The 26242-nt window shown below is 47.1% G+C and overlaps 1 protein-coding gene across 1 annotated transcript in view; it reads right to left on the bottom strand.

The window, feature by feature from the left end:
- The window catches only part of LOC112227447 (tetratricopeptide repeat protein 21B), a 63107-nt gene extending 37116 nt beyond the window's left edge, over positions 1-25991 (bottom strand). The window contains exons 1-12 of the mRNA XM_042308804.1: positions 25868-25991; positions 25490-25619; positions 25248-25358; positions 24923-25089; positions 24588-24710; positions 24245-24402; positions 22438-22522; positions 19432-19530; positions 7918-8110; positions 5027-5124; positions 4657-4851; positions 1771-1906 (exon numbers count right to left, since the gene is read on the bottom strand). Of these exons, the coding sequence (XP_042164738.1) occupies positions 1771-1906; positions 4657-4851; positions 5027-5124; positions 7918-8110; positions 19432-19530; positions 22438-22522; positions 24245-24402; positions 24588-24710; positions 24923-25089; positions 25248-25358; positions 25490-25619; positions 25868-25894 (1522 nt within the window). The 5' untranslated portion in view covers positions 25895-25991. The remainder of the gene's footprint in view (positions 1-1770; positions 1907-4656; positions 4852-5026; positions 5125-7917; positions 8111-19431; positions 19531-22437; positions 22523-24244; positions 24403-24587; positions 24711-24922; positions 25090-25247; positions 25359-25489; positions 25620-25867) is intronic.
- Positions 25992-26242: the final 251 nt, after the last annotated feature.

Here is a 26242-nt window from a genome sequence, read left to right as displayed (position 1 = left end):
TAATCAATGTTATATTGGTAGTTTATCATGTTAACTTGTGAGTCACAATTCAGGTTGCCTTGTCCATCATGTTGGTCTCACCTGAGAGGAACTAGGCATGAGCTATGTGATAGACGCCTACGTTCCTTATCCTAGCCTGCCACGTCAGTTCTCCTAGCCTGCCACGTCAGTTCTCCTAGCCTGCCACGTCAGTTGTGTTAACCTGCCACGTCAGTTCTCCTAGCCTGCCACGTCAGTTGTGTTAACCTGCCACGTCAGTTCTCCTAGCCTGCCACGTCAGTTCTCCTAGCCTGCCACGTCAGTTCTCCTAGCCTGCCACGTCAGTTCTCCTAGCCTGCCACGTCAGTTCTCCTAGCCTGCCACGTCAGTTCTCTAACCTGCCACGTCAGTTAGTCCTAACCTGCCACGTCAGTTCTCCTAGCCTGCCACGTCAGTTCTCCTAGCCTGCCACGTCAGTTCTCCTAGCCTGCCACGTCAGTTCTCCTAACCTGCCAGCCTGCCACGTCAGCTCTCCTAGCCTGCCACGTCAGCTCTCCTAACCTGCCACGTTCTCAGCCTGCCACTCTTAGCCTGCCACGTCAGTTCTGCCACTCAGCCTGCCACGTCAGTTCTCCTAGCCTGCCACGTTCTCCAGCCTTCTCCTAACCTGCCACGTCAGCTCTCCTAACCTGCCACGTCAGTTAACCTGCCACGTCAGTTCTCCTAGCCTGCCACGTCAGTTGTCTTAACCTGCCACGTCAGTTCTCCTAGCCTGCCACCTCAGTTGTCTTAACCTGCCACGTTAATTCTCCTAACCTGCCATGCTAATTCTCCTAACCTGCCTAGCTAAAATGCTACAAGGAAGCAGGAAGCAGCCATGCAAAACGGTCTAGATTGGCAACCAATCTGATCCTCCCACCTGTTTCGCAACGCCCACTTTCAGACACACTACAGGGCCTTTTCTCAATAAGATTTGCTCATCTCCTGCATCCTCTCTCCTCCATCCTCTTTCGCCTACTTTTGAAAAAGGTTGAAGGTAATTGAGGAGAGGCAGCGAGGAGAGGGAACATGGATGAAAATGCACTTGTATAAAATAAGACCCTCCTTATCCACTCACCAACCATTAGGCTAATGACGTTTAAAGGGGTGGATCCCAAAATAAATTACGCTTACAGGGGTGGACCCCAAAATAAATTTGCGTTTGCAGGGGTGGATCCCAAAAATAAATTATGTTTACAGGGATGGACCCCAAAATAAATTATGTTTACAGGGGTGGACCCCAAAATAAATTATGTTTACAGGGGTGGACCCCAAAATAAATTATGTTTACAGGGGTGGACCCCAAAATGAATTATGTTTACAGGGGTGGACCCCAAAATGAATTATGTTTACAGGGGTGGACCCCAAAATGAATTATGTTTACAGGGGTGGACCCCAAAATTAATTATGTTTACAGGGGTGGACCCCAAAATACATGTATAAAAATAAAAACAAATGAAGTTAGTTAAGACATTTTACAGGTAAAACAATATGTAGCATATTGTTTTTGAATGTATTATTGGTTTTCTCCTTCAATTATCCAACAGCTGATTCAAAGGGAGTGTGGCAGATAACAAAATTCTTCCTGGTAAAATTTACTTGTGCTTCCTCGCCAAATGAGGCTATCGAGGAGAGGAGGCCCATCTTCCGTTTGACTACTAACAAAATGACACACTCCTCGACCACTGATCTGTTTCTGGGTCATGGAGGAGAGAGGACGGAGAATGCAGACACCCTGATAGGCTCCTCTACCTGAAAGGAACTTGACATGGGCCATGTGGTAGGCTCCAGGCAGCAGTCCGGGGGCCATCTTGACCACAGGCTGCAGGACCATTCCAGAGTGACTCAGGCCAAAGGGGATGGGCTGACCTGCCGTCAGGGGCTCCTCCTGGGAGGGAGGGGAGTGGAGGCATGGGTCGTTAGAAATACTGCTAAAATACTCCCTCCTGCATGGAAATGCTATAAATCAAATCTAATTTTATTAGTCACATACACATGGTTAGCAGATGTTATTTTTTATTAATTATTTTTTTATTTCACCTTTATTTAACCAATTTGTTGAGTAGAGTGTTGGAGGCTATTTTGTAAATGACATCATTAAAGTCAAGGATCGGTAGGAGAGTCAGTTTTACGAGGGTATGTTTGGCAGCATGAGTGAAGGAGGCTTTGTTGCAAAATAGGAAGCCGATTCTAGATTTACCTTTGGATTGGAGATGCTTAATGTGAGTCTGGAAGGAGAGTTTACAGTCTAACCAGACACCTAGGTATTTATAGTTGTCCACGTATTCTAAGTCAGAACTGTCCAGAGTAGTGATGCTAGTCAGGCGGGAGGCTGCGGGCAGCAATCGGTTGAAGAGCATGCACTTAGTTTTACTAGCATTTAAAAGCAGTTGGAGGCCAAGAAAGGAGTGTTGTATGGCATTGAAGATCGTTTGGAGGTTAGTTAACACAGTGTCCAAAGAAGGGCCAGATGTATACAGAATGGTGTCGTCTGCGTAGAGGTGGATCAGAGAATCTCATGTCCCCAGCTAGCCATGTTTCCGTGAAGCAGAGTATGCCTCACGGAAACATGCATTACCCATGTTGTCTAGACCAGGGGTATTAAACTGATCCTACATTACCCATGTTGTCTAGACCAGGGGTATTTAACTGATCCTACATTACCCATGTTGTCTAGACCAGGGGTATTTAACTGATCCTACATTACCCATGTTGTCTAGACCAGGGGTATTTAACTGATCCTACATTACCCATGTTGTCTACACCAGGGGTATTTAACTGATCCTACATTACCCATGTTGTCTAGACCAGGGGTATTTAACTGATCCTACATTACCCATGTTGTCTAGACCAGGGTATTAAACTGATCCTTCATTACCCATGTTGTCTAGACTAGGGGTATTTCACTGATCCCCCATTACCCATGTTGTCTAGACCAGGGGTATTTAACTGATCCTACATTACCCATGTTGTCTAGACCAAGGGTATTAAACTGATCCTACATTACCCATGTTGTCTAGACCAGGGGTATTTAACTGATCCTACATTACCCATGTTGTCTAGACCAGGGGTATTTAACTGATCCCCCATTACCCATGTTGTCTAGACCAGGGGTATTAACCTGATCCTTGCTCAAGGGAACCAGGGATTTGAACCAGCAACCTTTTGGTTACTGGCCCAACGCTCTGAACTGCTCGTCTACCTACGAATTACAGCTGATTTTCTGTTCTACCTGATAATTATTTTCACCCACCTGGTGTCCCAGGTCTAAATCAGGCCCTGATTAGAGAGGAATCACCCACCTGGTGTCCCAGGTCTAAATCAGGCCCTGATTAGAGAGGAATCACCCACCTGGTGTCCCAGGTCTAAATCAGGCCCTGATTAGAGAGGAATCACCCACCTGGTGTCCCAGGTCTAAATCAGGCCCTGATTAGAGAGGAATCACCCACCTGGTGTCTCAGGTCTAAATCAGGCCCTGATTAGAGGGGAATCACCCACCTGGTGTCCCAGGTCTAAATCAGGCCCTGATTAGAGGGGAATCACCCACCTGGTGTCCCAGGTCTAAATCAGGCCCTGATTAGAGGGGGAATCACCCACCTGGTGTCCCAGGTCTAAATCAGGCCCTGATTAGAGGGGGAATCACCCACCTGGTGTCCCAGGTCTAAATCAGTCCCTGATTAGAGAGGAATCACCCACCTGGTGTCCCAGGTCTAAATCAGTCCCCGATTAGAGGGGAATCACCCACCTGGTGTCCCAGGTCTAAATCAGGCCCTGATTAGAGGGGGAATCACCCACCTGGTGTCCCAGGTCTAAATCAGGCCCTGATTAGAGGGGAATCACCCACCTGGTGTCCCAGGTCTAAATCAGTCCCTGATTAGAGGGGAATCACCCACCTGGTGTCCCAGGTCTAAATCAGTCCCCGATTAGAGGGGAATCACCCACCTGGTGTCCCAGGTCTAAATCAGTCCCTGATTAGAGGGGAATCACCCACCTGGTGTCCCAGGTCTAAATCAGTCCCTGATTAGAGAGGAATCACCCACCTGGTGTCCCAGGTCTAAATCAGTCCCTGATTAGAGGGGAATCACCCACCTGGTGTCCCAGGTCTAAATCAGTCCCCGATTAGAGGGGAATCACCCACCTGGTGTCCCAGGTCTAAATCAGTCCCCGATTAGAGGGGAATCACCCACCTGGTGTCCCAGGTCTAAATCAGGCCCTGATTAGAGGGGAATCACCCACCTGGTGTCCCAGGTCTAAATCAGGCCCTGATTAGAGGGGAATCACCCACCTGGTGTCCCAGGTCTAAATCAGTCCCTGATTAGAGAGGAATCACCCACCTGGTGTCCCAGGTCTAAATCAGTCCCCGATTAGAGGGGAATCACCCACCTGGTGTCCCAGGTCTAAATCAGTCCCCGATTAGAGGGGAATCACCCACCTGGTGTCCCAGGTCTAAATCAGTCCCCGATTAGAGGGGAATCACCCACCTGGTGTCCCAGGTCTAAATCAGTCCCCGATTAGAGGGGAATCACCCACCTGGTGTCCCAGGTCTAAATCAGTCCCTGATTAGAGCGGAAGAATTTTAAAAAGCAGTGGAATTGGCTACCAGGTCCAGAGTTGAATTTGAGGGGTCTAAGGGTTTACCTGGAAAAAGGAAAGGTAGAGGTTGACCACTTGAAAAATAAAGTCGGGTTGGAGCCTGTGGAAGTAGTCAGGTCCCATTGGTCGCCCTCGCAGGTCCAGGAAGTGAAGGTCGGTGGCCTCCTTCAGTAAGGGTGACATCACCGCTAGCCCCGCCCCTCTCTTGTGGACCAGGAGAGCCTGCAGAAGGACCAGCTCCTACAGTACAGACAGGGGAAGATACAGTTCCCTTTACTATACTTTTCTTACCACGTTCCTAATCGAACAAAATCTCAACACCCCCCCAACCTCGTTCAATTTATGGGACCTTGTGACCTCAGTGATAGATCAGTGTAATGTGATTGGTCACTCAGGAGAATGCTGCGTGTCATACCGCTGACTGGCCAATGGACTGGTGGATCTCTCTGAGGAACTCCAGCTGATTGGCTGCTTCCTGTAGCTGGCCGTCCATCAGCTGGCAGCGGATCAGTCCTAGAAAAACAAACACCTCAGTGGCCTCACCACAACACTCAACATACAGCAAGTTCAAGGATATTGCCTTAAGAAGCATAGGAAATACACTAAATATACACAAACGTATGTGGACACCACTTCAAATTAGTGGATTCCGCTATTTCAGCCACACTTGTTGATGACAGGTGTATAAAATCGAGCACACAGCCATGCAACCTCCATAGACAAACATTGGCAGTAGAATGGACCGGAATGAAGAGCTCAGTGACATTCCGGCACCGTCATAGGATGCCACCTTTCCAACAAGTCAGTTAGTCAAATTTATGCCCTACTGGAGCTGCCTCCGGTCAAAGGTAAGTGCTGTTATTGTGAAGTGGAAATGTCTAGGAGCAACAACGGCTCATTGGCGAAGTGGTAGGCCACACAAGCTCACAGAACGGGACCGCCGAGTGCTGAAATGCGCAATGTGTAAAAATCATGCCGTCAGTTGCAACACTCACTGCCGAGTTCTAAACTGCCTCTGGAAACAATGTCAGCACAATAACTGTTTGTCGGGAGCTTCATGAAATGAGTTTCCATGGCCGAGCAGCTGCAAAACAAGCCTAAGTGGTGTAAAGCTCGCCGCAATTGGACTCTGGAGCAGTGGAAATGCGTTCTCTGGAGTGATAAATCACGCTTCACCATCTGGCATTCCGACGGACAAATCTGGGTTTGGTGGATGCCAGGAAAACACTACCTGCCCCAATGCATAGTGCCAACTGTAAAGTTTGGTGAAGGAGGAATAACCACCTGCCTTACATTGCACTCCACAAGGAGCCTGCATGGCAGGCTGACCACCTGTTACGTGAGGGCAGCAAGAAGCCAAGGTAAGTTGCTAGCTAGCATTAAACTTATCTTATAAAAAACAATCAATTCGTAACATAATCACTAGTTAACTACACATGGTTGATATTACTAGTTTATCTAGCGTGTCCTGCGTTGCATATAATCGATGCGGTGCCTGTTAATTTCTCATCGAATCACATCCTACTTCGACAAACGGGTGATGATTTAGCAATGTCGTTGCACCAAACATCAATGCCTTTCTTTAAAATCAATACACAAGTATATATTTTTAAACCTGCATATTTAGTTGATATTGCCTGCTAACATTAATTTCTTATAACTAGGGAAATTGTGTCACTTCTCTTGCGTTCCGTGCAAGCAGTCAGGATATATGCAGCAGTTTGGGCCACCTGGCTCGTTGCGAACTGTGTGAAGTCCATTTATTTCTAACAAAGACCGTAATTAATTTGCCAGAATTGTACATAATTATGACATAACATTGAAGGTTGTACAATGTAACAGCAATATTTAGACTTATGGATGCCACCCGTTAGATAAAATATGGAACGGTTCCGTATTTCACTGAAAGAATACATTTTTTGTTTTCGAAATTATAGTTTCCCGGATTCGACCATATCAATGACCAAAGGCTCGTATTTCTGTGTGTTATTATGTTATAATTAAGTCTATGATTTGATATTTGGTAGAGCAGTCTGACTGAGCGATGGAAGGCAGCAGCAGGCTCGTAAGCATTCATTCAAACAGCACTTTCGTGTGTTTGTCAGTAGCTCTTTGCAATATTCAAGCATTGAGCTGTTTATGACTTCAAGCCTATCAACTCCCGAGATTAGGCTGGTGTAACCGAAGTGAAATGGCTAGCTAGTTAGCGGGGTGGGCGATAATAGCGTTTCAAACGTCACTCGCTCTGAGTCTTGGAGTAGTTGTTCCCCTTGCTCTGCATGGGTAACGCTGCTTCGATGGTGGCTGTTGTCGTTGTGTTCCTGGTTCGAGCCCAGGGAGGAGCGAGGAGAGGGACGGAAGCTATACTGTTACACTGGCAATACTAAAGTGCCTATAAGAACATCCAATAGTCAAAGGTTAATGAAATACAGATGGTATAGAGAGAAATAGTCCTATAATTCCTATAATAACTACAACCTAAAACTTTTTACCTGGGAATATTGAAGACTCATGTTAAAAGGAACCACCAGCTTTCATATGTTCTCATGTTCTGAGCAAGGAACTGAAACGTTAGCTTTTTTACATGGCACATATTGCACTTTTACTTTCTTCTCCAACACTTTGTTTTTGCATTATTTAAACCAAATTGAACATGTTTCATTATTTTTTTGAGGCTAAATAGATTTTATTGATGTATTATATGAAGTTAAAATAAGTGTTCATTCAGTATTGTTGTAATTGTCATTATTACAAATACATTTTGTCAAAAAAAATCGGCCGATTAATCGGTATCAGCTTTTTTGGTCCCCCAATAATCGGTATCGGTATCGGCATCGGCTTTGAAAAAAATCATAATCGGCCGACCTCTAGTTCCAACATCTAGTGGAAAGCCTTCCCAGAAGAGTGGAGGCTGTTATAGCAGCAAAGGGGGGGACCAACTTCATATTAAAGCCTTCCCAGAAGAGTGGAGGCTGTTATAGCAGCAAAGGGGGGGACCAACTTCATATTAAAGCCTTCCCAGAAGAGTGGAGGCTGTTATAGCAGCAAAGGGGGGACCAACTCCATATTAAAGCCTTCCCAGAAGAGTGGAGGCTGTTACAGCAGCAAAGGGGGGACCAACTCCATATTAATGCCCATGATTTTGGAATGAGATGTTCGACGAGCAGGTGTCCACATACTTTTGGACATGTCATGTTATTACTCACCAGAGCTATCACATTTTAAAAAAGCTAAGAAGATGCACATCAACACACTGGGAAAGCAGCAGAGCTGTGTGTATGAATGTGTAGACACTAACCCACCTACCTGCCAGGGCTGGGACACTGCTGGTGTCAATGTCGAGAGCAGTAGAGTACCACCTGGTGGCCTCCTTAGTCTTCTTCTGTAGGGACAGAAGGTAACCCATCTCATTGGCCACATCAGCATTCCCAGGGGCTTTAGAGTACGCCCTCTCTGTAAATGGAGTCAGCAGCTGAAGGATCTCTGGGTTGCCTCCACACTACAGACAGACAGAGGATGTCATAGTTCTACATCCAAATGGGACAGTAGTCATATATAGATCTCTCTGGAACAGCAGATTTCATGTGTCGTATTGGGAGGCTGACATACCGATGTACTTCAATATGTGAACATACTCAACATATTATTACCCCCCCCCACCCCGAAGTCATGTGTTAACACAAAAACCCTGATACAAAAAAGACCCAGAATGTTGTGCTCCAAGGGACTGGGCTGGGAGACCCCCCCAGCTGGCTAAAACAACTGGTTCCATGAAAACAGAGGCCAAGGGACTGGGCTGGGCCGACCCCCAGCTGGCTAAAACAACTGGTTCCATGGAAACAGAGGCCAAGGGACTGGGCTGGGAGACCCCCAGCTGGCTAAAACAACTGGTTCCATTGAAACAGAGGCCAAGGGACTGGGCTGGGAGACCCCCAGCTGGCTAAAACAACCCTGAAGGTTCTTTGGTTCAGCAAACTACCTTTTAGTTCTACATTATGTTTTCTAATCCAGCACCTGTGATAAGTGATATCACCCCTTTGGATCCATGTGGGTATTCGCTGGTAAAAGTGGGCACAGATTAGCCCACACCAGCCAAAAACAGGCTAGCCCGCACCAAGCCCACACCAGCCAAAAACAGGCTAGCCCACACCAAGCCCACACCAGCCAAAAACAGGCTAGCCCACACCAAGCCCACCTCAAGCCCACACCAGCCAAACACGGTTTAGCCCACACCAAGCCCACACCAGCCAAATACAGGCTAGCCCGCACCAAGCCCACACCAGCCAAACACGGGCTAGCCCGTACCAGCCAAACACAGGATAGCCCACACCAGCCAAACACAGGCTAGCCCACACCAGCCAACCACAGGCTAGCCCACACCAGCCAAACACAGGCTAGCCCACACCAGCCAACCACAGGCTAGCCCACACCAGCCAAACACAGGCTAGCCCACACCAGCCAACCACAGGTTAGCCCACACCAAGCCCACACCAGCCAACCACAGGTTAGCCCACACCAGCCAACCACAGGTTAGCCCACAACAACATGCAGTTTCTCCCTGCAGGCAGAGCTTGAGGTAGTCACCTCATACAAGTACTTGGGAGTATGGCTAGACGGTACACTGTCCTTCTCTCAGCACATATCAAAGCTGCAGGCTAAAGTTAAATCTAGACTTGGTTTCCTCTATCGTAATCACTCCTCTTTCACCCCAGCTGCCAAACTAACCCTGATTCAGATGACCATCCTACCCATGCTAGATTACGGAGACATAATTTATAGATCGGCAGTTCAGGGTGCTCTCGAGCGGCTAGATGTTCTTTACCGTTCAGGCATCAGATTTGCCACCAATGCTCCTTATAGGAAACATCACTGCACTCTATACTCCTCTGTCAATTGGTCATCTCTGTATACCCATTGCAAGAAGCACTGGTTGATGCTTATTTATAAAACCCTCTTAGGCCTCACTCCCCCCTATTTGAGATATCTACTGCAGCCCTCATCCTCCACATACAACACCTGTTCTGCCAGTCACATTCTGTTAAAGGTCCCCAAAGCAAACACATCCCTGGGTCGCTCCTCTTTTCAGTTCTCTGCAGCTAGCGACTGGAACGAGCTGCAACAAACACTCCAACTGGACAGTTTTATCTCTATATTCAGACTCAATCATGGACACTCTTACTGACAGTTGTGGCTGTTTTGTATGACGTATTGTTGTCTCTACATTCTTGCCCTTTGTGCTGTTGTCTGTGCCCAATAATGTTTGTACCATGTTTTGTGTTGCTGCCATGTTGTGTTGCTGCCATGTGTTGCTGCCATGCTGTGTTGCTGTCATGTTGTGTTGCTGCCATGTTGTGTTGCTACCATGTTGTGTTGCTGCCATGTGTTGCTGCCATGCTGTGTTGCTGTCATGTTGTGTTGCTGCCATGTTGTGTTGCTGCCATGTTGTGTTGCTGCCATGCTGTGTTGCTGCCATGCTGTGTTGCTGCCATGCTGTGTTGCTGCCATGCTGTGTTGCTGCCATGCTGTGTTGCTGCCATGTTGTGTTGCTGCCATGCTGTGTTGCTACCATGTTGTGTTGCTGCCATGCTGTGTTGCTGCCATGTTGTGTTGCTGCCATGCTGTGTTATCTTAGGTCTCTCTTTATGTAGTGTTGTCTCGTCATAACGTATGTTTTGTCCCATATTTATATTTTTAATCCCAGCAGGAGGCCTTTTGCCAGGCCATCATTGTAAATAAGAATTTGTTCTTAACGGACTTGCCTAGTTACAGTTGAAGTCTGAAGTTAACATACACCTTAGCCAAATACATTTAAAATCAGTTTTCACAATTCCTGACATTTAATCCTAGTAAATATTCCCTGTTTTAGGTCAGTTAGGATCACCAATTTATTTTAAGAATTTGAAATGTCAGAATAATAGTAGAGAGAATGATTTATTTCAGCTTTTATTTCTTTCATCGCATATCCAGTGGGTCAGAAGTTTACATGCTACCAAATCCTAATTTAGTGTATTGCCTTTAAATTGTTTAACTTGAGTCAAACATTTCAGGAGCCTTCCACAAGCTTCCCACAATAAATTGGGTGAATTTTGGCCCATTCCTCCTGACAGAGCTGGTGTAACTGAATCAGGTTTGTAGGCCTCCTTGCTCACACACACTTTTTCAGTTCTGCCCACACATGTTTTATCAGACCAGAGGACATTTCTCCAAAAAGTACGATCTTTGTCCCCATGTGCAAACTGTAGTCTGGCTTTTTTATGGAGGTTTTGGAGCAGTGGCTTCTTCCTTGCTGAGCGGCCTTTCAGATTATGTTGATAAAGGACTCGTTTTACTGTGGATATAGATACTTTTGTACCTGTTTCCTCCAGCATCTTCACAAGGTCCTTTGCTGTTGTTCTGGGATTGATGTGAACTTTTCACACCAAAGTACGTTCATCTCTAGGAGACAGAACGCGTCTCCTTCCTGAGCGGTTTGATGGCTGCGTGGTCCCATGATATTTATACTTGCGTACTATTGTTTGTACAGATGAACATGGTACCTTCAGGCGTTTGGAAATTCCTCCCAAGGATGAACCAGACTTGTGGAGGTGTTACGGTTTTCTAGTGGTGATGAAGGAGAGTCGGACCAAACTGCAGCGTGTCGATTGCGATCCATATTTATTAAACAAAACGTAAACACGACTAAACACTAAACACTACAAAACAATAAACGTAATGAAAACCGAAAACAGCCTATCTAGTGCAAACTAACAGAGAGTACAAGTAAGACACTAAGGACAATCACCCACGACAAACTCAAAGAATATGGCTGCCTAAATATGGTTCCCAATCAGAGACAACGATAAGCACCTGCCTCTGATTGAGAACCACTCCAGACAGCCATAGACTTTGCTAGATAACCCACTAAGCTACAATCCCAATACCACCACCAAAACCCCAAGACAAACACACCACAATTACAAAAACCCCATGCCACACCCTGGCCTGACCAAATACATAAAGATAAACACAAAATACTTTGACCAGGGCGTGACAGAACCCCCTAAGGTGCGGACTCCCGAACGCACCTCAAAACAATAGGGAGGGTCCGGGTGGGCGTCTGTCCATGGTGGCGGCTCCGGCGCGGGACGTGGACCCCACTCATTTAATGTCTTAGTCCCCTCTCCCTTCGTCCCTGGATAGTCCACCCTCGCCGCCGACCATGGCCTAGTAGTCCTCACCCAGAACCCCACTGGACTGAGGAGCAGATCGGGACTGAAGGACAGCTCGGGACTGAGGCAGCTCGGACTGAGGGGAAGCTCGGGAGTGAGAGAAAGCTCAGGAGTGAGAGAAAGCTCAGGAGTGAGAGGAAGCTCAGGAGTGAGAGGAAGCTCAGGAGTGAGAGGAAGCTCAGGAGTGAGAGGAAGCTCAGGAGTGAGAGGAAGCTCAGGCAGGTAGATAGATCTACCAGCTCCTGGCTGGCTGGTGGTTTCAGCAGATCCTGGCTGACTGGCAGATCCTGGCTGACTGGCAGATCTGGAAGATCCTGGCTGACTGGCAGATCTGGAAGAGTCTGGTTGACTGGCAGATCTGGACGAGTCTGGTTGACTGGCAGATCTGGAAGAGTCTGGTTGACTGGCAGATCTGGAAGAGTCTGGTTGACTGGCAGATCTGGAAGAGTCTGGCTGACTGGCGGATCCTGGCAGATCCTGGCCGACTGGCAGATCCTGGCCGACTGGCACTACTGGCAGATCCTGGCCGACTGGCACTTCTGGCGGATCCTGGCTGACTGGCACTTCTGGCGGATCCTGGAAGACTGGTGGATCCTGGCTGACTGGTGGATCCTGGCAGACTGGCGAATCCTGGCTGACTGGCGGATCTAACTGATCCTGACAGACTGGCGACGCTGGGCAGACTGGCGGCGCTGGGCAGACTGGCGGCGCTGGGCAGACTGGCGGCGCTGGGCAGACTGGCGGCGCTGGGCAGACTGGCGACGCTGGGCAGACTGGCGACGCTGGGCAGACTGGCGACGCTGGGCAGACTGGCGGTGCTGGGCAGACTGGCGATGCTGGGCAGACTGGTGACGCTGGGCAGACTGGCGGCACTGGCGGCGCTGGGCAGACTGGCGGCTCCTTGCAGACTGACAGCTCCTTGCAGACTGACATCTCCTTGCAGACTGGCAGCTCCTTGCAGACTGGCAGCTCCTTGCAGACTGACAGCTCCTTGCAGACTGGCAGCTCTGGCTGCTCCATGCAGACTGACAGCTCTGTCTGCTTCATGCAGACTGGCAGCTCTGGCTGCTCCATGCAGACTGGCAGCTCTGGCGGCTCCTTGCAGACTGACAGCTCCTTGCAGACTGACATCTCCTTGCAGACTGGCAGCTCCTTGCAGACTGGCAGCTCCTTGCAGACTGACAGCTCCTTGCAGACTGGCAGGTCTGGCTGCTCCATGCAGACTGACAGCTCTGTCTGCTTCATGCAGACTGGCAGCTCTGGCTGCTCCATGCAGACTGGCTGCTCTGGCTGCTCCATGCAGACTGACAGCTCTGGCTGCTCCATGCAGACTGACAGCTTCATGCAGACTGGCAGCTCTGGCTGCTCTGGCTGCTCCATGCAGACTGACAGCTCTGGCTGCTCCATGCAGACTGACAGCTCTGGCTGCTCCTTGCAGACTGGCAGCTCCATGCAGACTGGCAGCTCTGGCTGCTCCATGCAGACTGACAGCTCTGGCTGCTCCATGCAGACTGACAGCTCTGGCTGCTCCATGCAGACTGACAGCTCTGGCTGCTCCATGCAGACTGACAGCTCTGGCTGCTCCATGCAGACTGACAGCTCTGGCTGCTCCATGCAGGCTGGCAGCTCTGGCTTCTCCATGCAGGCTGGCAGCTCTGGCTGCGCTGAACAGGCGGGAGACTCCGGCAGCGTAGGAGAGGAGAAAGGCTCTGGCTGCGCTAAACAGGCGGGAGGCTCCGGCAGCGCTGTAGAGGAGAAAGGCTCTGGCTGCGCTAAACAGGCGGGAGACTCCAGCAGCGCAGGAGAGGAGAAAAGCGCTGGCTGCGCTGAACAGGCGAGGCACACTGAAGGCCTGGTGCATGGTGCTGGAACTGGTGGTACTGGATCGAGGACACGCACAGGAAGCCTGGTGCGGGGAGCTGCTACCGGAGGACTGGAGTGTGGAGGTGGCACAGGATGGGCTAGACCGTGAAGGCGTACTGGAGATCTTGAGAGCAGTGTTGGCACAGGATGTGCAAGGCTAGGGATGTGCACAGGAGGCCTGGTGCGTGAGGCTGGCACCAACTTCACCAGCCGACTAACACGCACCTCAGGACGAGTATGGAGCGCTAACCCAGGTGCCATCAAATCCCCAACACGTTCCGTCGGGCGAATTCCATGCAAAAAGCACCAACACAGCAACTCCCTCATTTCTCTCTCCTCCAATTTCCCCATTAACTCCTTCACAGTCTCTGGTTCTGGTCTCCTCCTTGGCTCCTCACGATAAACAGGGAGAGTTGGCTCAGGTCTGACTCCTGACTCTGCCACACTCTCCCTGAGCCCCCCAAGAAATTTTTGGGGCTTCCATCCGCTACGCCGTGCTGCCTCCTCATATCTGCGCCTCTCAGCTTTCGCCGCCTCCAGTTCTTCCTTGGGGCGGCGATATTCTCCAGGCTGAGCCCAGGGTCCTTTACCGTCCAGTTCTTCCTCCCATGTCCATTTCTCCAGGTGGTGCAGCCTCTCCCACTGCAGCTGCTGCTGCTCCTGCTGCTGCTGCCTCTGTTGCCTCTCCTGTGGTTCCTGCCTGTTAACACGCTGCTTGGTCCGTTGGTGGTGGGTGATTCTGTTACGGTTTTCTAGTGGTGATGAAGGAGAGTCGGACCAAACTGCAGCGTGTCGATTGCGATCCATATTTATTAAACAAAACGTAAACACGACTAAACACTAAACACTACAAAACAATAAACGTAATGAAAACCGAAAACAGCCTATCTAGTGCAAACTAACAGAGAGTACAAGTAAGACACTAAGGACAATCACCCACGACAAACTCAAAGAATATGGCTGCCTAAATATGGTTCCCAATCAGAGACAACGATAAGCACCTGCCTCTGATTGAGAACCACTCCAGACAGCCATAGACTTTGCTAGATAACCCACTAAGCTACAATCCCAATACCACCACCAAAACCCCAAGACAAACACACCACAATTACAAAAACCCCATGCCACACCCTGGCCTGACCAAATACATAAAGATAAACACAAAATACTTTGACCAGGGCGTGACAGGAGGTTTACAATTAGATTTTCTGAGGTCTTTGATTTTCCCATGATGTCAAGCAAAAAGGCACTGAGTATGAAGGTAGGCCTTGAAATACATCCACAGGTACACCTCCAATTGACTCAAATGATGTCAATTAGCCTGTCAGAATCTTCTAAAGCCATGACATCATTTTCTGGAATTTTCCAAGCGGTTTAAAGGGACAGTCAACTTAGTGTATGTAAACTTCTGACCCACTGGAATTGTGATACAGTGAATTATAAGTGAAATAATCTGTCTGTAAACAATTGTTGGAAAAATTACTTGTGTCTTGCACAAAGTAGATGTCCTAACCGACTTACCAAAACTATAGTTTGTTAACAAGAAATTTGTGGAGTGGTTGAAAAATGAGTTTTAATGACTCCAACCTAAATGTATGTAAACTTCCGACTTCAACTGTAAATAAAGATTAAATAATATTAATATAAATGTTCCATGGGTTTACTGAACACAATCCATTGAATTAATATTAGGAAGTGTTGATTATTTGGCGTCAGGAGAGCACAGCGTATGGAGATATGCAACACAGCCTTATGTTTCTGCAAACCCCCCCCAGTCAGCCCCAGGTCTTCAGGGCAAAACCCCCCCTGTCAGCCCCAGGTCTTCAGGGTTAAACCCCCCCAGTCAGCCCCAGGTCTTCAGGGCTAAGCCCCAGATGTTCTGTAGTTTTTTGTTTTTTTACGTGTTATTTCTTACATTGGTACCCCAGGTCATCTTAGGTTTCATTACATACAGTCGAGAAGAACTACTGAATATAAGAGCAGCGTCAACTCACCATCAGTACGACCAAGAATATGACTTTCGCGAAGCGGATCCTGTGTTCTGCCTTTCACCCAGGACAACGGAATGGATCCCAGCCGGCGACCCAAAAAAACGACTTCGTAAAAGAGGGAAACGTAGCGGTCTTCTGGTCAGACTCCGGAGAAAGGCACATCGTGCACCACTCCCCAGTATACTTCTCGCCAATGTCCAGTCTCTTGACAACAAGGTTGATGAAATCCGAGCAAGGGTAGCATTCCAGAGGGACATCAGAGACTGTAACGTTCTTTGCTTCACGGAAACATGGCTCACTGGAGAGACGCTATCGGAGTCGGTGCAGCCAGCTGGTTTCTCCACGCATCGCGCCAACAGAAACAAACTTCTTTCTGGTAAGAAGAGGGGCGGGGGCGTATGCCTTATGGCTAACGAGACGTGGTGTGGTCACAAAAGCATACAGGAACTCAAGTCCTTCTGTTCACCTGATTTAGAATTCCTCACAATCAAATGTCGACCACATTATCTACCAAGGGAATTCTCTTCGATTATAATCACAGCCGTATATATTCCCCCCCTAGCAGACACATCGATGGCTCTGAACAAACTTTATTTGACTCTTTGCAAACTGGAATCCATACATCCTGAGGCTGCATTCATTGTAGCTGGGGATTTTAACAAGGCTAATCTGAAAACAAGACCTAAATTGTATCAGCATATCGATTGCGCAACCAGGGCTGGCAAAACCTTGGATCACTGCTATTCTAACTTCCGCGACGCATATAAGGCCCTGCCCCGCCCTCCTTTCGGAAAAGCTGACCACGACTCCATTTTGTTGATCCCTGCCTACAGACAGAAACTAAAACAAGAAGCTCCCATGCTGAGGTCTGTTCAATGCTGGTCCGACCAATCTGATTCCACACTCCAAGACTGCTTCCATCACGTGGACTGGGATATGTTTCGTATTGCGTCAGACAACAACATTGACGAATACGCTGATTCGGTGTGCGAGTTCATTAGAACGTGCATTGAAGATGTTGTTCCCATAGCAATGATTAAAACATTCCCAAACCAGAAACCGTGGATTGATGCCAGAATTCGCGTGAAACTGAAAGCGCGAACCACTGCTTTTAATCAGGGCAAGGTGACCGTAAACATGACCGAATACAAACAGTGTAGCTATTCCCTCCGCAAGGCAATCAAACAAGCTAAGCGTCAGTATAGAGACAAAGTAGAATCTCAATTCAACGGCTCAGACACAAGAGGTATGTGGCAGGGTCTACAGTCAATCACAGATTACAAAAAGAAAACCAGCCCCGTCACTGACCAGGATGTCTTGCTCCCAGGCAGACTAAATAACTTTTTTGCCCGCTTTGAGGACAATACAGTGCCACTGACACGGCCTGCAACCAACATATGCGGCCTCTCCTTCACTGCAGCCGAGTTGAGTAAAACATTTAAACGTGTTAACCCTCACAAGGCTGCAGGCCCAGACGGCATCCCCAGCCGCGACCTCAGAGCATGCGCAGACCAGCTTGCTGGTGTGTTTACGGACATTTTCAATCAATCCCTATCCCAGTCTGCTGTTCCCACATGCTTCAAGAGGGCCACCATTGTTCCTGTTCCCAAGAAAGCTAAGGTAACTGAGCTAAACGACTACCGCTCCGTAGCACTCACTTCCGTCATCATGAAGTGCTTTGAGAGACTAGTCAAGGATCATATCACCTCCACCCTACCTGACACCCTAGACCCACTCCAATTTGCTTACCGCCCAAAAAGGTCGACAGACGATGCAATCTCAACCACACTCTACACTGCCCTAACCCACCTGGACAAGAGGAATACCTATGTGAGAATGCTGTTCATCGACTACAGCTCGGCATTTAACACCATAGTACCCTCAAAGCTCGTCATCAAGCTCGAGACCCTGGGTCTCGACCCCGCCCTGTGCAACTGGGTACTGGACTTCCTGACGGGCCGCCCCCAGGTGGTGAGGGTAGGCAACAACATCTCCACCCCGCTGATCCTCAACACTGAGGCCCCACAAGGGTGCGTTCTGAGCCCTCTCCTGTACTCCCTGTTCACCCACGACTGCGTGGCCATGCATGCCTCCAACTCAATAATCATGTTTGCGGACAACACAACAGTGGTAGGCTTGATTACCAACAACGACGAGACGGCCTACAGGGAGGAGGTGAGGGCCCTCGGAGTATGGTGTCAGGAAAATAACCTCACACTCAACGTTAACAAAACTAAGGAGATGATTGTGGACTTCAGGAAACAGCAGAGGGAACACCCACCTATCCACATCGATGGAACAGTAGTGGAGAGGGAAGCAAGTTTTAAGTTCCTCGGCATACACATCACAGACAAACTGAATTGGTCCACCCACACAGACAGCATTGTGAAGAAGGTGCAGCAGCGCCTTTTCAACCTCAGGAGGCTGAAGAAATTTGGCTTGTCACCAAAAGCACTCACAAACTTCTACAGATGCACAATCGAGAGCATCCTGGCGGGCTGTATCACCGCCTGGTACGGCAACTGCTCCGCCCACAACCGTTAAGGCTCTCCAGAGGGTAGTGAGGTCTGCACAACGCATCACCGGGGGCAAACTACCTGCCCTCCAGGAGACCTACACCACCCGATGTTACAGGAAGGCCATAAAGATCATCAAGGACAACAACCACCTGAGCCACTGCCTGTTCACCCCGCTATCATCCAGAAGGCGAGGTCAGTACAGGTGCATCAAAGCTGGGACAGAGAGACTGAAAAACAGCTTCTATCTCAAGGCCATCAGACTGTTAAACAGCCACCACTAACATTGAGTGGCTGCTGCCAACACACTGACTCAACTCCAGCCACTTGAATAATGGGAATTGATGGGAAATGATGTAAAATATATCACTAGCCACTTTAAACAATGCTACCTAATATAATGTTTACATACCCTACATTATTCATCTCATATGTATACGTATATACTGTAGTCATGTAGGACCATGCCCCAGGACTACCTGACATGATGACTCCTTGCTGTCCCCAGTCCACCTGACCGTGCTGCTGCTCCAGTTTCAACTGTTCTGCCTTATTATTATACGACCATGCTGGTCATTTATGAACATTTGAACATCTTGGCCATGTTCTGTTATAATCTCCACCCGGCACAGCCAGAAGAGGACTGGCCACCCCACATAGCCTGGTTCCTCTCTAGGTTTCTTCCTAGGTTTTGGCCTTTCTAGGGAGTTTTTCCTAGCCACCGTGCTTCTACACCTGCATTGCTTGCTGTTTGGGGTTTTAGGCTGGGTTTCTGTACAGCACTTTGAGATATCAGCTGATGTACGAAGGGCTATATAAATGAATTTGATTTGATTTGATTTATATCATCTACTGCATCTTTATATAATACATGTATCACTAGCCACTTTAACTATGCCACTTTGTTTACATACTCATCTCATATGTATATACTGTACTCGATACCATCTACTGTATCTTGCCTATGCCGCTCTGTACCATCACTCATTCATATATCTTTATGTACATATTCTTTATCCCCTTACACTTGTGTGTATAAGACAGTAGTTTTGGAATTGTTAGTTAGATTACTTGTTGGTTATTAATGCATTGTCGGAACTAGAAGTACAAGCATTTCGCTACACTCGCATTAACATCTGCTAACCATGTGTATGTGACAAATAAAATTTGATTTGATTTGTATGTCTAGTGGCGTCCCTGGTGCATCACATACCACCCCACTAAACTCAGCTAAATACTTACCAGTCTGCTGATGGGCTGGGTGAGACTGACGTGGAGACCGGGAGAGCATGGCTCTGAGACCTCTGCTGCACTAACCAGGGCCTGCAGATGTTCCTTGGCCTACAAACATAACATAACCATCAGCGCCTAATATTGACATCTGCCAAACGGCAGAATTTAGCATTGGCATATAAGATGTATATTTCACCAGCCACGTTGGCGGTTGGTCAGGGCTCCAAGGTTCACACCAGCCACGTTGGCGGTTGGTCAGGGCTCCAAAGTTCACACCAGCCACGTTGGCGGTTGGTCAGGGCTCCAAGGTTCACACCAGCCACGTTGGCGGTTGGTCAGGGCTCCAAGGTTCACACCAGCCACGTTGGCGGTTGGTCAGGGCTCCAAGGTTCACACCAGCCACGTTGGCGGTTGGGTCAGGGCTCCAAGGTTCACACCAGCCACGTTGGCGGTTGGTCAGGGCTCCAAGGTTCACACCAGCCACGTTGGCGGTTGGGTCAGGGCTCCAAGGTTCACACCAGCCACGTTGGCGGTTGGGTCAGGGCTCCAAGGTTCACACCAGCCACGTTGGCGGTTGGGTCAGGGCTCCAAGGCTCACACCAGCCACGTTGGCGGTTGGTCAGGGCTCCAAGGTTCACACCAGCCACGTTGGCGGTTGGGTCAGGGCTCCAAGGTTCACACCAGCCACGTTGGCGGTTGGGTCAGGGCTCCAAGGTTCACACCAGCCACGTTGGCGGTTGGGTCAGGGCTCCAAGGTTCACACCAGCCACGTTGGCGGTTGGTCAGGGCTCCAAGGTTCACACCAGCCACGTTGGCGGTTGGTCAGGGCTCCAAGGTTCACACCAGCCACGTTGGCGGTTGGTCAGGGCTCCAAGGTTCACACCAGCCACGTTGGCGGTTGGGTCAGGGCTCCAAGGTTCACACCAGCCACGTTGGCGGTTGGGTCAGGGCTCCAAGGCTCACACCAGCCACGTTGGCGGTTGGTCAGGGCTCCAAGGTTCACACCAGCCACGTTGGCGGTTGGGTCAGGGCTCCAAGGTTCACACCAGCCACGTTGGCGGTTGGGTCAGGGCTCCAAGGTTCACACCAGCCACATTGGCGGTTGGTCAGGGCTCCAAGCGATTCACTCACATTTGTGAATAAAAAGTCGAGTATGATCACATGTATAGTAAAATAAATGCCGCAGTAGCTGTTTTCAAAGTATTTCTGCCGTTTTGTTGCATAGCTGGTAAATTAAATGGCACAATGTCAAAGAACGACGAATCGTATAGACTACCCCACCCCGCGCTACAACTCTGCCTGACTGGGAGCTGAGTACAAGTGAAAGACTCATTTTAAGAAGCACTGCTCACACGCATACAACTTGGTCTAATTTACTTGAAAGTGAAACTGAATTGAATCTTTGTCCTTGTTTCTTGGCTATTTCTTTTTCTTTTTTCACAAGCTAGGGTGTTTTTTAATGTTTGAGTTTCCACTACTTGGGAAGAGAAGATCACGCTTCTACTAGACCCAATCACACAGACACAAACATGGCTCGAGTCACACTACCACGGTAACGCCCTGCCCCTCGCTGTTCCCCCCGCGGGACGGTTGCGCTAACGTAGGCTAATGGGATTGAGGTTGTAAGTAACACATTTCGCTAACGTAGGCTAATGGGATTGAGGTTGTAAGTAACAAATTTCGCTAACGTAGGCTAATGGGATTGAGGTTGTAAGTAACAAACTTCGCTAACGTAGGCTAATGGGATTGAGGTTGTAAGTAACACATTTCGCTAACGTAGGCTAATGGGATTGAGGTTGTAAGTAACACATTTCCCAGGACATAGACATATCTTATATGGGCAGAAAGCTTAAATTCTTGATAATCTAACTGCACTGTACAATTTACAGTAGCTATTACAGTGAAAGAATACCATGCTATTGATTAGGGAGAGTGCACAGTTCTGTATTAATAAACCAATTAGGCACATTTGGGCAGTCTTGAGACAACATTTTGAACAGATATGCAATGGTTCATTGGTTCAGTCTAAAACTTTGCACATACACTGCTGCCGTCTAGTGGCCAAATTGTAAATTGCGCCTGGGATGGAATAATACATTATGGCCTTTCTCTTGCATTTCAAAGATGATGGGACAAAAAGCATGTTTTTTCTTTGTGTTATCTTCTACCAGATCTAATGTGTTTTATTCTCCTACATTCATTTCACATTTCCACACACTTCAAAGTGTTTCCTTTCAAATGGTAATAAGAATATGCATATCCTTGCTTCAGGTCCTGAGCTGCAGGCAGTTCGATTTGGGTCATTTTAGGCGAAAATTAAAAAAATTGTCGGATCTTTAAAAGGATTTATTAAAGGGGCAGGTGAACATTTTTCTCATCTGTGATATTTTGGTTAAAAGGTTCGGGTCACACATGTTTTTATTAAACATAAACTGGGTGGTTCGAGCCCTGAGTGCTGATTGGCTGACAGCCGTGGTATATCAGACCGTATACCACGGTTATGACAAAACATTTATTTTTACTGCTCTAATTACGTTAGTAATCAGTTTATAATGGCAACAAGGCACCTCAGGGGTTTGTGATATATGCCACGGCTAAGGGCTGTGTACAGGCACTCCGCAATGTGTCGTGCATAAGAACAGCCCTTAGCCGTGGTATACTGGCCATATATCACACCTCCTCGGGCCTTATCACTTAATTATGCCACATTACTTTTATTGTTTTAGAAACATTACAAAGCAGGCTCATCCGGGTTTCCTTGTGTTTGGTTGGTGTAATTTTAGCGTCAGAAAAATAATTTGACTTGTAAATAAATCTGAGTGGCTGGTAGATTTTTAAATGTACCTGCCACAGTAGCTGGTTGGACAAAAAATAAAATTGTATCTACTGTATTACCAGTCTCGTACAACCACCAGGAAGTGTTGCCAGCTTCCATTCTGTTTGGCTACAGCATTCATCAGTCTGGTTATACGGTGCTACTGTACTACAGCATGTAGCACCATATCCTGAACTCACCTTGACCAGATCCCCATCCCTCACAATGGTATGGATGGCGAGAACTTGGATAGCGTTCAGATTCCGCCCATCTTGTTGTAAAATCCTGAATAAAATATGCGGTACCAGTCAAAAGTTTGGACACACCTATTTATTCCTGGGTGTGTCTTTATATTTTTTACTATTTTCTACATTGTAGAATAATAGTGAAGACATCAAAACTATGAAACAACACATATGGAATCATGTAGTAACCAAAAAAGTGTTAACCTCTTGAAACTAGGGGGCACTATTTTTATTTTTGGAAAAATAATGTTCCCAAAGTAAACGGCCTATTTCTCAGGACCAGATGCTAGAATATGCATATAATTGACAGCTTAGGATAGAAAATACTCTAAAGTTTTCAAAACTGTAAAAATATTGTCTGTGAGTATAACAGAACTGATATTGCAGGCGAAATCCTGAGAAAAATCCAATCAGGAACTGACTCTTATTCTGAAACCCCTGCCTTTCTATGCATCCCTATTGCACATTGAAAGGGATATCAACCAGATTCCTTTTTCTGTGGCTTCCCTAATGTGTCTACAGCCTTTAGACGTAATTTCAGGCCTTTATTTTGAAGAATGAGCGTAAACGACTACATTGCGTGAGTGGCCAGCTGAGGGCTCTCAGAGTGATTCTTGCGTAAAAGACAGAGGTAGTAATTTTTCCTATCGCTCCTACTGAAAATCCAATTGTCCCGGTTGATATATTATCGAATAGAGATTTGAAAAACACCTTGAGGATTGATTATAAAAAAACGTTTGCCATGTTTCTGTCGATATTATGGACATAATTTGGATTTTTTTTCGGCGTTGCCGTGGCCGCTATTTCCGGTAGATTTCTCAACACAACGTGACCAACAAAAGGAGGTATTTTGGGTATAAAATAATATTTATGGAACAAAAGGAACATTTGCTGTCTAACTGGGAGTCTCGTCAGTGAAAACATCCGAAGATCATCAAAGGTAAATGGTTCATTTGATTGCTTTTCTGATTTTCGTGACCAAGCTTCCTGCTGCTAGCTGGACATAATGCTATACTAGGCTATGGATAAACTTACACAAACACTTGTCTTGCTTTGGCTGTAAAGCATAATTTCAAAATCTGAGATGACAGGGTGATTAAACAAATCAAAATATATTTTATATTTGAGATTCTTCAAAGTAACCACCCTTTGCCTTGATGAAAGCTTTGCACACTCCTGGCATTCTCTCAACCAACTTCACCTAGAATGCTTTTCCGAAATTTCCCACATATGCTGAGCACTTGTCGGCTGCTTTTCCTTCACTCTGCACTCCAACTCATCCCAATTGGGTTGAGGTTGGGTGATTGTGGAGGCACAAAATTCACACAAAATTCCACAAATTAACAAGGCACACCTGCTAATTGAAATGCATTCCAGGTGACTACCTCATGAAGCTGGTTGAGAGAATGCCTAGAGTGTGAAAAGCTTTCATCTAGGCAAAGGGTAATTACTTTGAAGTATCTCAAATAAAATATTTGGATTTGTTTAACACTTTTTTGGTTACTACCTGATTCCATATTTGTTATTTCATAGTTTATGTCTTCACAATTATTATACAATGTAGAAAATAGAAAAAAGAAAGAAAACCCCTGGAAAGAGTAGGTGTTCAAACTTTTGACAGGGACTGTATAACAACGATGTATTCATCACTAAGAACAGTGGTTCACGGTTGAGTTACAGTATACCAATATAGTATAACTATAACTACGTATAACAACAGCTAGCCAGTCTCGTAGGGTTAGGGATCAGGAGTCCTAGTTACCTAGCAGCTGTATCCAGGGCCTGCTCCCAGTCCTGTAGAGCCAGGAAAAGCTTCATCTTCAGCATCAGACCAGGGAGGAAGTCTGAGTGGGAGGTCACTATCTGATTCACCACCTGCTGGGATCCAGTGAAGTTATGCTGGTTCATAAAGTACTTGGCCTGTGAAACAAGGAATAGAAACCATCAGGTTAAATTCAATTATCAACAAATATTAGATAACTTTTCCTTGGACTGCTGTGCCTACAGCCAACCATCACAGCTGTAGCCTCTCAAACAAATACTTTTAAAATAATAGTTTAGAATCAGTGAACCAAAGGGAGAGCTGCTGCTGTGCATTGTGGTACCTTTCCCATCATGCCGAACACATCCCTGGAGTGCTGCCCTCCTCCGTCCAGGTAGCAGATAGCGTTGTTCCTCTGAAACGCATCCTCGGAGTTCATATCCACCCAGCCCTTCAGGATGGACCCCTGGCAACGAGAGAAACAACTAGACTTTCACCACAATGTCTACTGACCAAAGCACGGTATTACTTTGGAACTACAGAAAATATCATTCATAGATTTGTCATGCACTTTAGTAAACCTGAATTTTCATGTGCTATGTTTGAAATCATACTATACAGCTTCATATGAGCCTAAATGACAGCTGAATAATACTGGTGTCATGCATGGGTACGGACCTCTTTTGAGGACTTGGATATCTTCAGTATCTTGTCAATGTAGTCTTTGGCCTTGTCAACGTGGCCCAACAGCCACAGGAACAGGGCTCCATAGAACAGAGGCTTCTCTCCCGCCGTCTTACGGATATTCCTCACGTGGGTCTCCAGGGCTGCCACAGCCTCGTGATCTGCAGACAAGAGATAAACACACTTTACATAACACGTAGCCTGCTACTCTGCCATTTCATATCAAACAAAAGGATGGGAGGTTTTTTTAGGCTAAGGACAACTAGAAGATTAGCCTATTGGAACAGACCATTAAATCTAGGCCTATCCACCCACTCACCAATCATGTCACTTTGCTTGTGTGCACAGATAAGAGCCATGCTGGAACATATGGCCACAGTCGGCTTGTCCTTCACCTGCTCCAGCTCTCTCATGGCCTCCTGGGTTCGACCTACCATTGAATAATGCATAACGGTAGTGATCATGCTCCTCTCGTGTATAGCCTAGTCTCAGTCAAATGACAGAATCTGCCATCAACAATGTTGAGTCAATACACAAAAGAGTCCAAATATACGGTTGTACCTTCCATTAGTATCCCAAAGCCTTTAAAAAACAGCAGAACAGGATCCTTGTTGTACATCTTCAGGTAGTACTCGGCTGTGTGTATGGATTGCCTGTAGAACTTCTCACCCATGAAGTAAATCAGTGAAGCCTGAGGATGAAAGTAGACATTAAAGCTTACTTTCAGTAATAGATACAGTATCATTGTAAGAAGCTGTGTTTTACCCTCCAACATAAACCTGTTAGACACAACTAGCTAACGTTAAATATCTAACTAGCCAGACAGTTAACACTAACCAACTGGCAGGCAACTTCATCAAATAAATCATATCCAAGTTTAAAAGTCTAGCTAGCTAACGTTAGCCAATAAACATATTACCCAATAAAAAATGAACTTACTAAACAAACTGGATCTGTGTCAGCCATGTTTTCCTGATAAACTTCTCAACTTAGAGAGTGTGTTGTTGGTGTTATTGTCCCTGTTTCCTGTTGCTTTCCCTTCCTCAGTGATGCTAAACCTTACAGCGTCAGAGAGGCGTTTCCCGTTGCCTAACAACCGAGGAAGCAGCCGTTTAAGGCATGGCTAATCACACACAGAGCGGTCGTCTCATCTCTGATCCATGCTGTGAAAACATAACGCCTTGATAGACCTCCACGGAGAAATAGATCAAAACGATCTCAGAATAGTGACAGCTCGTTTTGCAGTGAAACTGACAGTGATCGATACATGGTTCTTCTGTAGTACAAAATGTAACGAATACACACCTGGTGTAA

Source organism: Oncorhynchus tshawytscha, linkage group LG29 (assembly GCF_018296145.1).
Source record: "Oncorhynchus tshawytscha isolate Ot180627B linkage group LG29, Otsh_v2.0, whole genome shotgun sequence".
Classification (NCBI taxonomy): Eukaryota; Metazoa; Chordata; class Actinopteri; order Salmoniformes; family Salmonidae; genus Oncorhynchus; species Oncorhynchus tshawytscha.
This window is presented reverse-complemented; position numbering and strand designations above follow the sequence as displayed.